Consider the following 16,458-nt stretch of genomic DNA (forward strand, 5'->3'; position numbering starts at 1 on the left):
TGTCACTCACGTGTCTATGTGCGCCACTGTGTGTCCCTATGTGTCCCCCTGTGTCCCCTTCCCGTGCCACAAGCGTGTCCTCACGTGTCACACGCGTGTGCGCAGGCCCGTGACACGCGCACCAATGAGGTGGTGGCCGTCAAGAAGATGTTCTATGGAGGGAAGCACAGCAATGAGGTGAGGGGGATATGGGGGGAGTTATAGGGGGGGATATGGGGGGAGTTATAGGGGGGGATATGGGGGGGTTATAGGGGGGGTGATGGGGGGATGTGGGGGATATTGGGGGGGATATAGGGGGGTATTGGGGGCTTTGGGGGGGGCTGTGGGGGCCCATTGGGGTTATCGGGGGGCTCTGGGGGGGCTATGGAGGCTGATTGGGGTTATGGGGGGGCTGTGGGGGCCCACTGGGGTTATGGGGGGCTATGGGGGGCTATGGATGCAGACTGGGGCTATGGGGGCACATTGGGGCTCTGGGGGGGCTCTGGGGTCCCATTGTGGTTATTGGGGGTCCCTGGGGGAGCTAGGGGGGCCCATTGAGGTTATGGGGGGCTTTCGGGGGGGGCTATGGGGACCCATTGTGTTTATGGGGGGCCCTGGGGGAGCTATGGGGGCCCATTGAGCTTATGGGGGGCTTCGGGGGGGTTATGGGGGCCCACTGGGGCTCTGGGGGGGCTCTGGGGGGGCTTTGGATGCAGACTGGGGCTATGGGGGCACATTGGGGCTCTGCTGGGGCTCTGGGGTCCCACTGTGGTTATTGGGGAGCCCTGAGGGAGCTATGGGGGCCCATTGAGGTTACGGGGGGCTTTGGGGGGGGCTGTGGGGGCCCATTGGGGTTATCGGGGGGCTCTGGGGGGGCTATGGAGGCCGATTGGGATTATGGGGGAGCTCTGGGGGGGCTATGGAGGCCGATTGGGATTATGGGGGGCTTTGGCGGGGGCTATGGGGGCTGTGGGGGCCCATTGGGGTTATGGGGGGCTCTGGGGGAGCTATGGGGGCCCACTGGGGCTCTGGGGGGGCTATGGAGGCAGATTGGGCTTATGGGGGGCTATGGGGTCACACTGGGGCTATGGGGGGACCCTGGGGAAGCTATGGGGGCCCATTGAGGTTATGGGGGGCTTCGGGGGGGGCTATTGGGGCCCACTGGGGCTATGGGGGGGTTGTGGGGGCTCACTGGGGTTATTGGGGGCTATGGGAGCACATTGGGGTTATGGGGGGCTCTGGGGGCTCATTGTGGTTATGGGGGGGCCCTGGGGGTGCTATGGGGGCCCATTGAGGTTATGGGGGGCTTCGGGGGGGGGGTGCTATGGGGGCCCATTGAGGTTATGGGGGGCTTTGTGGGGGGTTATGAGGGCTGTGGGGCCCATTGGGGTTATCGGGGGGGGACTGGGGGAGCTATGGGGGCCCATTGAGGTTATGGGGGGCTTCGGGGGGGCTATGGGGGCCCATTGTGGTTATGGGTGGGCGCTGGGGGTGCTATGGGGGCCCATTGATGTTATGGGGGGCTCTGGGGGGGGCTGTGGGGGCCCATTGGGGTTATGGGGGGCTATGGGAGTACACTGGGGTTATGGAGGGGCCCTGGGGGTGCTATGGGGGCCCATTGAGCTTATGGGGGGCTTCGGGGGGGTTATGGGGGCCCACTGGGGCTCTGGGGGGGCTCTGGGGGGGCTTTGGATGCAGACTGGGGCTATGGGAGCACATTGGGGCTCTGCTGGGGCTCTGGGGTCCCACTGTGGTTATTGGGGGGCCCTGAGGGAGCTATGGGGGCCCATTGAGGTTATGGGGGGCTTTGGGGGGGGCTGTGGGGGCCCATTGGGGTTATCGGGGGGCTCTGGGGGGGCTATGGAGGCCGATTGGGATTATGGGGGGGCTCTGGGGGGGCTATGGAGGCCGATTGGGATTATGGGGGGCTTTGGCGGGGGCTATGGGGGCTGTGGGGGCCCATTGGGGTTATGGGGGGCTCTGGGGGAGCTATGGGGGCCCACTGGGGCTCTGGGGGGGCTATGGAGGCAGATTGGGCTTATGGGGGGCTATGGGGTCACACTGGGGCTATGGGGGGACCCTGGGGAAGCTATGGGGGCCCATTGAGGTTATGGGGGGCTTCGGGGGGGGCTATTGGGGCCCACTGGGGCTATGGGGGGGTTGTGGGGGCTCACTGGGGTTATTGGGGGCTATGGGAGCACATTGGGGTTATGGGGGGCTCTGGGGGCTCATTGTGGTTATGGGGGGGCCCTGGGGGGGCTCTGGTGGCCCACTGAGGTTATGGGGGGCTTCGGGGGGGGCTGTGGGTGCTGTGGGGGCCCATTGGGGTCCCACTTTGTGTGTCCCCCCCCCCAGAAGTGGCGTGACATCGTGAGGGAGGTGCGGCTGCTGCAGCGTCTGAGCCACCCCCACACCGTGAGGGGGAAGGGGGCCTTCCTCAGGGGGCACTGCGTGTGGGTGAGAGATGGGGGGCGTGGGGGGGGGATATGGGGTGGGGGGGGGTGATATATGGGGGGATATGGGGTGGGAGGAGGGGGATTCGGGGGCATATGGGGTGGGAGGGGCGTAATATGGGGGGATATGGGGTGGGAGGAGGTGATGGGGGATGTGGGGTGGGAGGGGAGGATATGGGGGGGATATGGAGTGAGGGGGGGGAGATTTGAGGGGATATGGGGTGGGGGGGGCGATATATGGGGGGATATGGAGGGGAAGGGGGGTATATAGGGGGATATGGAGGGGAAGGGGGGTATATGGGGGGATATGGGGTGGGAGCGGGGATATATAGGGGGATATGGGGTGAGGGAAGGTGATGGGTGATGTGGGGTGGGAGGGGAGGATATAGGGGGGGATATGGAGTGAGGGGGGGGAGATTTGGGGGGATATGGGGTGGGAGGGGGGATATATGGGGGGATATGGGGTGGGAGGAGGGGGGTATATGGGGGGATATGGGGTGGGAGGGAGGGATTTGGGGGGATGCAGGGTGGGAGGGGGCTATATGGGGGGATATGGAGGGGGAGGGGGGTATATGGGGGGATACGGAGGGAGAGGGGGGGTATATGGGGTATATGGGGTGGGAGGAAGGATATATGGGGGGATGCAGGGTGGGAGGGGGGGATTTGCGGCGATATGGGGTGGGAGGGGGGATATATGGGGTATATGGGGTGGGAGGAGGGTAATACGGGGAGATATGGAATGAGTGGGGGATATGGAGAGAGTTATGGGGTGGGAGGGGGGATGTACGGGGGAATATGGAGGGGGAGGGGGGGATTTGGGGGGATACGGGGTGGGAGGGGGGGTATATGGGGGGATACGGAGGGAGAGGGGGGGTATATGGGGTATATGGGGTGGGAGGGGGGGATTTGGGGGGATATGGGGTGGGAGGGGGGTAATATGGGGGGATACGGGGTGGGAGGGGGGATATTTGGGGGGATATGGGGTGATGGGGGGCACATGGAATGATATGGGGTTGTAGAGAGGAGATGAGGAGGATACGGAGTGGGAGGGGGGACATATGGGGTGGTCAGGGGGCACTATGGGGCGCTGTGGGGCAGAGGGAGGTGACGGAGCCCCACATCTCCCCACAGATCGCCATGGAGTACTGCGTGGGTTCGGCTGCCGATCTGCTGCAGCGTGAGTGGGGCGCTGGGGGGCAGCTGGGGGGCACTGTGGGTCGCTGGGGGGCAGTTCTGGGTCTCTATGGGGCAGCCGTGGGTCTCTATGGGGCAACTGTGGGGCACTATGGGTCGCTGGGGGGCAGTTCTGGGTCTCTATGGGGCAGCCGTGGGTCTCTATGGGGCAACTGTGGGGCACTATGGGTCGCTGGGGGGCAGTTCTGGGTCTCTATGGGGCACTGTGGGTCTCTGTGGGGTACTGTGAAGCTCTATAGGGCAGCTGTGGGTCTCTATGGGGCAGCTGTGCGGCACTTTGGGTCTCTGTGGGGCAGCTGGGGGGCACTATGGGTCGCTGGGGGGCAGTTCTGGGTCTCTATGGGGCACTGTGGGTCTCTATGGGGTACTATGAAGCTTTCTGGGGCAGCTGTGGGTCTCTGTGGGGCAACTGTGGGGCACTGTGGGTCGCTGTAGGGCAGTTCTGGGTCTCTATGGGGCACCTTGGTTCTCTATGGGGCAGCTGTGGGGCACCTTGGTTCTCTATGGGGCAGTTGTGGGTCTCTATGTGGCAGCTGTGGGGCACTGTGAGTCTCTATGGGGTACTATGGGTCTCTATGGGGCAGCCATGGGTCTCTATGGGCCAACTGTGCGGCACTTTGGGTCACTGTGGGGCAGTTCTGGGTCTCTATGGGGCAGTGTGGGTCTCTGTGGGGTACTGTGAAGCTCTATGGGGCAGCTGTGGGACAGCTGTGGGTCTCTGTGGGGCAGCTGGGGGGCACTATGGGTCGCTGTGGGGCAGTTCTGGGTCTCTGTGGGGCAGCCGTGGGTCTCTATGGGGCAACTGTGGGGCACTGTGGGGCAGTTCTGGGTCTCTATGGGGCAGCCGTGGGTCTCTGGGGCAGCTGTGGGGCACTGTGGGTCTCTATGGGGTATTATGGGTCTCTATGGGGCAGCCGTAGGTCTCTATGGGCCAACTGTGCGGCACTTTGGGTCACTGTGGGGCAGTTCTGGGTCTCTATGGGGCAGTGTGGGTCTCTGTGGGGTAGTGTGAAGCTCTATGGGGCAGCTGTGGGTCTCTATGGGGCAGCTGTGCGGCACTTTGGGTCTCTATGGGGCAGCTGTGGGGCACTTTGGGTCTCTATGGGGCAGCTGTGGGGCAACTGTGGGTCTCTATGGGGCACTGTGGGTTCCTATGGGTCCCAGTGGGTCTCTATGGGGCAGTTGGGGGTCTCTGTGGGGCAGTTGTGGGGCACTGGGGGTCTCTATGGGGCACTGGGGGTCTCTATGGGGCAGCTGTGGGTCTGTATGGGGCGCTATGGGTCTGTATGGGGCGCTGTGGGTTCCTATGGGTCTCTATGGATCCCCGTGGGTCTCTATGGGTCCTTGTGGGTCTCTATGGGGCAGCTGTGGGGCACTGTGGGTCTCTATGGGACAGCTGTGGGTCGCTATGGGTCTCTATGGGTCTCTATGTGTCCCTGTGGGTCCCTATGGGGCGCTGTGGGTCCCAGTGGGTGCCTGTGGGTCTCTATGGGTCTCTATGGGGTACTGCGAAGCTTTATGGGGCAGCTGTGGGTTTCTATGGGGCAGCTGTAGGGCACTGTGGGTCTCTATGGGGCAGCTGTGGGGCACTTGAGGTATCTATGGGGCAGCTGTGGGTGTCTATGGGGCACTGTGGGTTTCTATGGGTCGCTATGGGTCCCAGTGGGTCTCTATGGGTCCGTATGGGTCTCTATGGATCCCTGTGGGTCTCTATGGGGCAGTTGTGGGGTACTGGGGGTCTCTATGGGGAAGCTGTGGGTCTTTATGGGGTGCTGTGGGTTTCTATGGGGCACTGGGGGTTTCTATGGGTCGCTATGGGTCCCAGTGGGTCTCTATGGGGCAGCTGTGGGTCTCTATGGGGCAGCTGTGGGTCTCTATGGGGCAGTTGTGGGGCACTGGGGGTCTCTATGGGGAAGCTGTGGGTCTTTAGGGGGTGCTGTGCATTTCTATGGGTTTCTGTGGGTTCCTATGGGTCGCTATGGGTCCCAATGGGTCTCTATGGGTCCGTGTGGGTCTCAGTAGGTCTCCGTGGGTCTCTATGGGTCCCTGTGGGTTTCTATGGGTCTCAGTGGGTCCTTATGTGTCCCCGTGGGTCCCTATGGGGCACTGTGGATTCCTATGGGTCCCTATGGGTCCGTATGGGTCTCTATGGGTCCCTGTGGGTCCCTATGGGGTGCCGTGGGTCACTGTGGGTCCCAGTGGGTCCCCGTGGGTCTCTATGGGTCCCTGTGGGTTTCTATGGGTCTCAGTGGGTTCTTATGTGTTCCTGTGGGTCCCTATGGGTCCCTATGGGGCACTGTGGATTCCTATGGGTCCCTATGGGGCACTGTGGATTCCTATGGGTCCCTATGGGGCTCTATGGGTCCCTATGGGGCGCTGTGGGTCCCTATGGGACTCTATGAGTCCCTGTGGGTCCCTATGGGGCGCTGTGGGTCACTGTGGGTCCCCGTGGGTCTCTATGGGTTCCTGTGGGTCCCTATGGGTCCCTATGGGGCACTGTGGATTCCTATGGGTCCCTATGGGTCCCTATGGGGCGCCGTGTGTCCCCATGGGTCGCTATGGGGCGCTGACTGTGCCCCACAGCTCATCAGCCGCCGCTGACGGAGGTGGAGATCGCAGCCATCGTCCATGGGGCGCTGCACGGCCTGGCCTACCTGCACCGCGTCCACGTCATACACAGGTCTGCCCCATAGCGCCCCATAGCGCCCCACGGCTGCCCCATAGCGCCCCACGGCTGCCCCATACCTGCCCCATGGCTGCCCCACAGCACAGCCACGCAGCACAGCCCCATGGCTGCCCCATGGCTGCCCCATAGCGCCCCATGCCTGCCCCATAGCTGCCCCATAGCGCTCCATGCCTGCCCCATGACTGCCCCACAGCACAGCCACACAGCACAGCCCCATGGCTGCCCCATGGCTGCCCCATAGCGCCCCATGCCTGCCCCATAGCTGCCCCATAGCGCTCCACGGCTGCCCCATGACTGCCCCACAGCACAGCCACACAGCACAGCCCCACGGCTGCCCCACAGCACAGCCACACAGTACAGCCCCATGGCTGCCCCACGGCTGCCCCACACATCCTCTCACCCCCCACATCCCCACCCCACATCCCCCCACACTCCATCCCCCTTTCCAGCCCCACATCTCCCCGCCCCACATCCCTGCCCCACATCCCCACCCCACACCCTACACCCCCCACATCCCCACCCCACATCCCCGCCCCACATCCCCCCACACTCCATCCCCCCTTCCAGCCCCACATCCCCCCCCCACACCTCCCCCCCACATCTCCCTGCCCCACATCCCCGTCCCACATCCCCACCCACCCCCCACATCCCTGCCCCCCCCCCACCCCCCACATCCCCGCCCCACATCCCCACCCACCCCCCACATCCCCGCCCCACATCCCCCCACACTCCATCCCCCTTTCCAGCCCCACATCTCTCTGCCCCACATCCCTGCCCCACATCCCCACCCCACACCCTACAGCCCCCACACCCCCACCCCACATCCCCGCCCCACATCCCCCCATACTCCATCCCCCTTTCCAGCCCCACATCTCTCTGCCCCACATCCCCGCCCCACATCCCCACCCACCCCCCACATCCCTGCCCCACATCCCCCCACACTCCATCCCCCCTTCCAGCCCCACATCCCCCCCCCCACACCCCCCCCACATCTCCCCGCCCCACATCCCCGCCCCACATCCCCCCCCACCCCCCACATCCCTGCCCCCCCCCCACCCCCCACATCCCCACCCACCCCCCACTTCCTTGCCCCACATCCCCTCACACTCCATCCCCCCTTCCAGCCCCACATCCCCCCCCCCACGTCCCCCCCCACATCTCCCCGCCCCACATCCCCGCCCCACATCCCCGCCCCACATCCCCATCCACCCCCCACTTCCTTGTCCCACATCCCCTCACACTCCATCCTCCTTTCCAGCCCATCTCCCCGCCCCACATCCCACCCCCCACATCCCACCCCCCACATCCCCTCCCCACATCCCCACCCCACATCCCTGCCCCACACCCTACACCCCCCACATCCCTGCCCCACACCCTACACCCCCCACATCCCCACCCCACATCCCCGCCCCACATCCCCCCACACTCCATCCCCCTTTCCAGCCCCACATCCCACCCCCCACATCTCCCCGCCCCACATCCCTGCCCCACATCCCCCCACACTCCATCCCCCTTTCCAGCCCTACATCCCCTGCCCCACATCCCCCCATATCCCCACCCCACATCTCCGCCCCACATCCCCCTACACTCCATTGCCCTTTCCAGCCCCACATCCCCCACCCCACATCCCACCCCCCACATCCCCACCCCACATCCCCTCCCCACATCCCCCCTCCCCACATCCCCCCTCCCCACATCCCCCCACCCCCCATCCCCCGACACTCCATCCCCCTTTCCAGCCCCACATCTCCCCGCCCCACATCTCCCCGCCCCACATCCCACCCCCCACATCCCACCCCCCACATCCCCTCCCCACATCCCCTCCCCACATCCCCACCCCACATCCCTGCCCCACACCCTACACCCCCCACATCCCCACCCCACATCCCCGCCCCACATCCCCCTACACTCCATCCCCCTTTCCAGCCCCACATCCCACCCCCCACATCTCCCCGCCCCACATCTCCCCGCCCCACACCCTACACCCCCCACATCCCCCACCCCACATCCCACCCCCCACATCCCCACCCCACATCCCCATCCCACATCCCCGCCCCACATCCCCGCCCCACATCCCCACACCCCCCCACCCCACATCCCCTCTGACCCCCCGCTCTGCCCCACAGAGACGTGAAGGCCGCCAACGTTCTGCTGTCCCCGCGGGGCCGCATCAAACTCAGCGACTTCGGCTCAGCCGCACACAGCGCCTCGGCCTGCAGCTTCGTGGGCACCCCGTACTGGTACGGACCCATAGCCCTGCCCCATAGCGGGACCCATAGCCCTGCCCCATAGCGGGACCCATAGCCCTGCCCCATAGCACAGCCCTGCCCCACAGCGCCTCGGCCTGCAGCTTCGTGGGCACCCCGTACTGGTACGGACCCATAGCCCTGCCCCATAGCGGGACCCATAGCCCTGCCCCATAGCGGGACCCATAGCCCTGCCCCATAGCACAGCCCTGCCCCACAGCGCCTCGGCCTGCAGCTTCGTGGGCACCCCGTACTGGTACGGACCCATAGCCCTGCCCCATAGCGGGACCCATAGCCCTGCCCCATAGCGGGACCCATAGCACAGCCCTGCCCCATAGCACAGCCCTGCCCCACAGCGCCTCGGCCTGCAGCTTCGTGGGCACCCCATACTGGTACGGACCCATAGCGGGACCCATAGCCCTGCCCCATAGCGGGACCCATAGCCCTGCCCTGCCCCATAGCACAGCCCTGCCCCACAGCGCCTCGGCCTGCAGCTTCGTGGGCACCCCGTACTGGTATGGACCCATAGCGGGACCCATAGCTCTGCCCCATAGCACAGCCCTGCCCCATAGCGGGACCCATAGCCCTGCCCCATAGCACAGCCCTGCCCCACAGCGCCTCGGCCTGCAGCTTCGTGGGCACCCCGTACTGGTACGGACCCATAGCTCTGCCCCATAGCACAGCCCTGCCCCATAGCTCTGCCCTGCCCCATAGCACAGCCCTGCCCCACAGCGCCTCGGCCTGCAGCTTCGTGGGCACCCCGTACTGGTATGGACCCATAGCGGGACCCATAGCTCTGCCCCATAGCACAGCCCTGCCCCATAGCGGGACCCATAGCACAGCCCTGCCCCATAGCACAGCCCTGCCCCATAGCGGGACCCACAGCCCTGCCCCATAGCACAGCCCTGCCCCACAGCGCCTCGGCCTGCAGCTTCGTGGGCACCCCGTACTGGTACGGACCCATAGCTCTGCCCCATAGCACAGCCCTGCCCCATAGCTCTGCCCCATAGCACAGCCCTGCCCCATAGCACAGCCCTGCCCCACAGCGCCTCGGCCTGCAGCTTCGTGGGCACCCCGTACTGGTATGGACCCATAGCGGGACCCATAGCTCTGCCCCATAGCACAGCCCTGCCCCATAGCACAGCCCTGCCCCACAGCGCCTCGGCCTGCAGCTTCGTGGGCACCCCATACTGGTACGGACCCATAGCGGGACCCATAGCCCTGCCCCATAGCGGGACCCATAGCCCTGCCCTGCCCCATAGCACAGCCCTGCCCCACAGCGCCTCGGCCTGCAGCTTCGTGGGCACCCCGTACTGGTACGGACCCATAGCTCTGCCCCATAACGGGACCCATAGCCCTGCCCTGCCCCATAGCACAGCCCTGCCCCACAGCGCCTCGGCCTGCAGCTTCGTGGGCACCCCGTACTGGTATGGACCCATAGCTCTGCCCCATAGCACAGCCCTGCCCCATAGCACAGCCCTGCCCCATAGCGGGATCCGTAGCCCTGCCCCATAGCACAGCCCTGCCCCATAGCACAGCCCTGCCCCACAGCGCCTCGGCCTGCAGCTTCGTGGGCACCCCGTACTGGTACGGACCCATAGCGGGACCCATAGCCCTGCCCCATAGCGGGACCCATAGCCCTGCCCCATAGCACAGCCCTGCCCCACAGCGCCTCGGCCTGCAGCTTCGTGGGCACCCCGTACTGGTATGGACCCATAGCGGGACCCATAGCTCTGCCCCATAGCACGGCCCTGCCCCATAGCACAGCTCTGCCCCATAGCCCTGCCCCATAGTGCTGTGCTTCACAGGATGTCCCCATAGCAGCCCATAGCAGCCCACCCCATAGCGCCATGCCCCACAGGATGGCCCCATAGCACGTCCTAGCACCCCATAGCACCGCATAGCAGCCTGCCCCATAGCGCTGTGCCCCATAGCAGCACATAGCAGGCCGCCCCATAGCGCCGTGCCTCACAGGATGGCCCCTTACACCCCATAGCGCCCCATAGCAGGCTGCCCCATAGCGCTGTGCCCCATAGCAGCCCATAGCAGCCCGCCCCATAGCACCGTGCCCCACAGGATGGCCCCATAGCACCCCTTACACCCCATAGCACCCCATAGCAACCCATAGCAGGCCGCCCCATAGTGCCGTGCCCCACAGGATGGCCCCATAACACCTCCTAGCACCCCATAGCGCCCCATAGCAGCCCGCCCCATAGCGCCGTGCCCCACAGGATGGCCCCATAACACCTCCTAGCACCCCATAGCGCCCCATAGCAGCCTGCCCCATAGCGCCGTGCCCCACAAATGGCCCCATAACACCTCCTAGTACCCCATAGCGCCCCATAGCAGCCCGCCCCATAGCGTCGTGCCCCACAAATGGCCCCATAACACCTCCTAGCACCCCATAGCGCCCCATAGCTGCCTGCCTCATAGCGCTGTGCCCCATAGCAGCCCATAGCAGCCCGCCCCATAGCGCCGTGCCCCACAGGATGGTTCCATAGCACCCCATAGCACCTCATAGCATCTTATAGCACCTCATAGCAGCCCGCCCTATAGCGCCGTGCCCCACAAATGGCCCCATAGCACCTCCTAGCGCCCCATAGCGCCCCATAGCAGCCCGCCCCATAGCGCCGTGCCCCACAAATGGCCCCATAGCACCTCCTAGTACCCCATAGCGCCCCATAGCAGCCCGCCCCATAGCGCCGTGCCCCACAGGATGGCCCCGGAGGTGATCCTGGCCATGGATGAAGGCCATTACGATGGGAGGGCGGACGTGTGGGCGTTGGGGATCACCTGCATTGAGCTCGGTAATGTGTGGGGCCGCCCTATGGGGTCACGGGGGGTCCTATGGGGTGGGGAGGGGGGGCTGGGGGGTGGGGTGGGGTCAGATGGGGTCATATGGGGTGGGGAGGGGGGGAAGGGGGGTGGTGTGTGGTCAGATGGGGTCATGTGGGGTGGGGAGGGGGGGAAGGGGGGTGGGGGGGGTCAGATGGGGTCATATGGGGTGGGGAGGGGGGGCTGGGGCGTGGGGTGGGGTCAGATGGGGTCATGTGGGGTCACGTGGGGTCAGATGGGGTCACAGGGGGTCGTGTGGGGTGGTGTGGGGTCAGATGGGGTCATGTGGGTTGGGGAGGGGGGCTGGGGGGTGATGTGGGGTCAGATGGGGTCATGTGGGGTCATATGGGGGTGGGGAGGGGGGGAAGGGGGTGGTGTGGGGTCAGATGGGGTCATGTGGGGTCGTATGGGGTGGGGAGGGGGGGCTGGGGGGGTCATACGGGGTCGTATGGGGTGGAGAGGGGTGGCTCGGGGGTGGTGTGGGGTCAGATGGGGTCATGTGGGGTTATATGGGGTGGTATTGGGTCACATGGGGTTGTATGGGATCACATGGGGTTGTATGGGGTCGTATAGGGTCCCTATGGGGTTCCTATGGGTCTCTGTGGGTCCCAATGGGTCCCTATGGGGCCCAATGGGTCTCTGTGAGTCCCTATGGGGTCCCTGTGGGTCCCTGTGGGGTCCCTATGGGTCTCTGTGGGTCCCAATGGGTCCTTATGGGGCCCAGTGGGTCTCTGTGAGTCCCTATGGGGTCCCTGTGGGGTCCCTATGGGGCCCAATGGGTCTCTGTGGATCCCTGTAGGGTCCCTATGGGTCTCTGTGGGTCCCAGTGGGTCCTTATGGCGTCCCTGTGGGGTCCCTATGGGGCCCAATGGGTCTCTGTGAGTCCCTATGGGGTCCCTATGGGGTCCCTGTGGGCCCCAATGGGTCCCTATGGGGTCCCTGTGCGGTCTCTATGGGGCCCAATGGGTCTCTGTGAGTCCCTATGGGGTCCTTATGGGTCTCTGTGGGTCCTTATGGGGCCCAATGGGTATCTATGGGTCCCTGTGGGGTCTCTGTAGGGTCCCTATGGGTCTCTGTGGGTCCCTGTAGGGTCCCTATGGGTCTCTGTGGGTCACAATGGGTCCTTATGGGGCCCAATGGGTCTCTGTGGGTCCCTGTAGGGTCCCTATGGGTCTCTGTGGGTCACAATGGGTCCTTATGGGGCCCAATGGGTCTCTGTGGGGTCTCTATGGGTCTCTGTGGGGTCTCTATGGGTCTCTATCCGCCGCCGTGGGGCTGACGCTGTGGGGCTGCCCCATAGCGGAGCGGAAGCCGCCGCTGTTTGCGCTGAACGCGATGGCCGCACTGTACCACATCGCACAGAGCTGCGCCCCACAGCTGCAGGGAGAGCGCTGGTGAGAGCTGCCCCATAGCGCCCCATAAGTGCCCCACACATACCCCATAGCTGCCCCGCAAGTGTCCCATACATATCCCATAGCTGCCTCATAGCTGCCCCATAGTTGCCCCATACATACCCCATAGCTGCCCCATAGTTGCACCATAGCTGCCCCATACATACCCCATAAGTGCCCCATACATACCCCATAGCTGCCCCATGCATATCCCATAACTGCCCCATAGCTGTCCTATATATACCCCATAAGCGCCCCATACATACCCCACAGCTGCCCTGTAGCTGCCTCATAGAGACCCCATAGCTGTCCCATAGCTGCCCCATACATACCCCATAAGCACCCCATAGATACCCCATAGCTGCCCCATAGGTGCCCCATACATACCCCATAAGCATAAGCTCTACCATGACTCCCCCAACCCTGAGCTGACCTCTGACCCCTAACCCCTGGGGTGACCCCGTGACCCCATGACTGACCCTCTGACCTCTGACCCCAGCATGACCCCTGCTTACCCTAGCCTTACCTCTGACCCCTAACCCCTGGGCTGACCCCATGCCTGACCCCTGACCCCAGCCTGGCCCCCCCAGTCCTGAGCTGACCTCTGACCCCTAACCCCTATGCTGACCCCTGACCCCATGACTGACCCCCTGACCTCTGACCCCTGACATCTGACCCCAGCATGACCCCCGCTAACCCTAGTCTGACCCCTAACCCCTGTGCTGACCCCTGACCTCTGACCCCCCGACCCCATGGCTGAGCCCCTGACCTCTGACCCCATGGCTGATCCCTTGACCTCTGACCCCTGACTCCATGGCTGACCCCGACCTTTGACCCCCTGACCTCTGACCCAAGTGTGATCCCTCCAACCTGAGCTGACCTCTGACCCCTAACCCCATGGTTGACCCCCTGACCTCTGACCCCTGACCTCCCACCCTATGGCTGATCCCCGACCTTTGACCTTCTGACCCCTGACCCCATGGCCAATCCCCTGACCTCTGACCCCGTGGCTGATCCCATGACCCTTGACCCCCTGGCCTCTGACCCCTGACTCCATGGCCAATCCCCTGACCCCATGGCTGACCCCCTGACCTCTGACCCCCTGACCTCCCACCCCATGGCTGACCCCCCGACCTTTGATCCTCTGACCCCTGACCCCATGGCTGATCCCCTGTCCTTTGACCCCTGACCCCATGGTCAATCCCCTGACCCCATGGCTGACACCATGACCTTTGACCCCCTGACCGCTGACCCCCTGACCTCTGACCCCATGACTGATCCCTCACCTTTGAGCCCCTGACCCCTGACCCCATAGCTAATCCCCTGACCTTTGACCCCCTGACCGCTGACCCCATGAGCTCTGACCCCATGGCCGATCCCCTGACCCCATGGCTGACCCCCTGACCTTTGACCCCCTGGCCTCTGACCCCTGACCCCATGGCCAATCCCGACCTTTGACCCCGTCTTCTGACCCCATGGCCGATCCTCTGACCCCATGGCAGACCCCCTGACCTTTGACCCCCTGACCCCATGGCTGACCCCCTGACCTCTGACCAAGTGGCTGATCCCCTGACCTTTGACCCCTGACCCCATGGCCGATCCTCTGACCCCGTGGCTGACCCCCTGACCTTTGACCCCTGACCTCTGACCCCGCAGGTCAGAGCCGTTCCGCAGCTTCGTGCAGTGCTGCCTGCAGAGGGCGCCGCAGCTGCGGCCCCACTCACAGCTCCTCCTGCAGGTGGGGCCACGGGGGGGGCGGATGTGGGGCGCTGTGGGGTGATATAGGGTGATATGGGGGGTTATGGGGTGATATGGGGGGACTATGGGGTGATACAGGGTGATATGGGGGGGCTATGGGGGGATATGGGGTGTTATGGGGGGGATATGGGTTGATATGGGGGGGATATGGGGTGTTACGGGGGGGATATGGGGTGTTATGGGGCGCTATGTGGTGTTATGGGGGGGCTATGGGGGGATATGGGGGGGCTATGGGGTGTTATGGGGGGGCTATGGGGGGATATGGGGTGTTATGGGGGGGATATGGGGTGTTACAGGGGGGATATGGGGTGTTATGGGGCGCTATGGGGTGTTATGGGGCGCTATGGGGGGATATGGGGGGACTATGGGGTGATATGGGGGGGCTATGGGGTGATATAGGGTGATATGGGGGGATATGGGGGGCTGTGGGGTGATATGGGGAAGCTATGGAGGGATATAGGGTGATATGGGGGGGCTATGGGGGGATATGGGGTGTTATGGGGGGATATGGGGGGCTGTGGGGTGATATGGGGAAGCTATGGAGAGATATAGGGTGATATGGGGGGGCTGTGGGGGGATATGGGGGGGCTATGGGGTGTTACGGGGGGGATATGGGGTGATATGGGGGGGCTATGGGGGGCTATGGGGGGGATATGGGGTGTTATGGGGCGCTATGGGGTATTATGGGGGGGCTATGGGGGGATATGGGGGGGCTATGGGGTGTTATGGGGCGCTATGGGGTGTTATGGGGGGCTATGGGGGGATATGGGGGGGCTATGGGGTGATATAGGGTGATACGGGGGGTTATGGGGTGATATGGGGTGCTGTGGGGTGATATAGGGTTTTATGGGGGTATATGGGGTTTTATGGGTGGTTATGGGGTGATATGGGGGGATATGGGGGGACTATGGGGGGATATGGGGTGTTATGGGGGGGATATGGGTTGATATGGGGGGGATATGGGGTGTTACAGGGGGGATATGGGGTGTTATGGGGCGCTATGGGGTGTTATGGGGGGGCTATGGGGTGTTATGGGGCGCTATGGGGTATTATGGGAGGGCTATGGGGGATATGGGGGGGCTATGGGGTGTTATGGGGCGCTATGGGGTGTTATGGGGGGCTATGGGGGGATATGGGGGGGCTATGGGGTGATATAGGGTGATACGGGGGGTTATGGGGTGATATGGGGTGCTGTGGGGTGATATAGGGTTTTATGGGGGTATATGGGGTTTTATGGGTGGTTATGGGGTGATATGGGGGGATATGGGGGGACTATGGGGGGATATGGGGTGTTATGGGGGGGATATGGGTTGATATGGGGGGGATATGGGGTGTTACAGGGGGGATATGGGGTGTTATGGGGCGCTATGGGGTGTTATGGGGGGGCTATGGGGTGTTATGGGGCGCTATGGGGTATTATGGGGGGGCTATGGGGGGATATGGGGGGACTATGGGGTGATATGGGGGGGCTATGGGGTGATATAGGGTGATATGGGGGGGCTATGGGGGGATATGGGGTGTTATGGGGGGATATGGGGGGCTGTGGGGTGATATGGGGAAGCTATGGAGAGATATAGGGTGATATGGGGGGGCTGTGGGGGGATATGGGGGGGCTATGGGGTGTTACGGGGGGGATATGGGGTGATATGGGGGGGCTATGGGGGGCTATGGGGGGGATATGGGGTGTTATGGGGCGCTATGGGGTATTATGGGGGGACTATGGGGGGATATGGGGGGGCTATGGGGTGTTATGGGGCGCTATGGGGTGTTATGGGGGGCTATGGGGGGATATGGGGGGACTATGGGGTGATATGGGGGGGCTATGGGGTGATATAGTGTGATATGGGGGGATATGGGGGGGCTATGGGGCGCTATGGGGTGTTATGGGGGGGCTATGGGGGGCTATGGGGTGTTAT

The 16,458-nt window shown here is 64.1% G+C and overlaps 1 protein-coding gene across 1 annotated transcript in view; it reads left to right on the forward strand.

The window, feature by feature from the left end:
- Positions 1-6: 6 nt before the first annotated feature.
- LOC107050692 (serine/threonine-protein kinase TAO2-like) overlaps positions 7-16,458 on the forward strand; it is a 23,063-nt gene continuing 6,611 nt past the window's right edge. Inside the window, exons 1-8 of the mRNA XM_040656838.1 lie at positions 7-177; positions 2,335-2,436; positions 3,564-3,609; positions 6,210-6,306; positions 8,439-8,552; positions 11,274-11,365; positions 12,694-12,787; positions 14,441-14,522. Coding sequence (XP_040512772.1) covers positions 148-177; positions 2,335-2,436; positions 3,564-3,609; positions 6,210-6,306; positions 8,439-8,552; positions 11,274-11,365; positions 12,694-12,787; positions 14,441-14,522 — 657 coding nt within the window. The 5' untranslated portion in view covers positions 7-147. The remainder of the gene's footprint in view (positions 178-2,334; positions 2,437-3,563; positions 3,610-6,209; positions 6,307-8,438; positions 8,553-11,273; positions 11,366-12,693; positions 12,788-14,440; positions 14,523-16,458) is intronic.

The sequence above is a fragment of the Gallus gallus genome, assembly GCF_016699485.2.
Source record: "Gallus gallus isolate bGalGal1 chromosome 36 unlocalized genomic scaffold, bGalGal1.mat.broiler.GRCg7b 36_unloc2, whole genome shotgun sequence".
Lineage (NCBI taxonomy): Eukaryota > Metazoa > Chordata > Aves > Galliformes > Phasianidae > Gallus > Gallus gallus.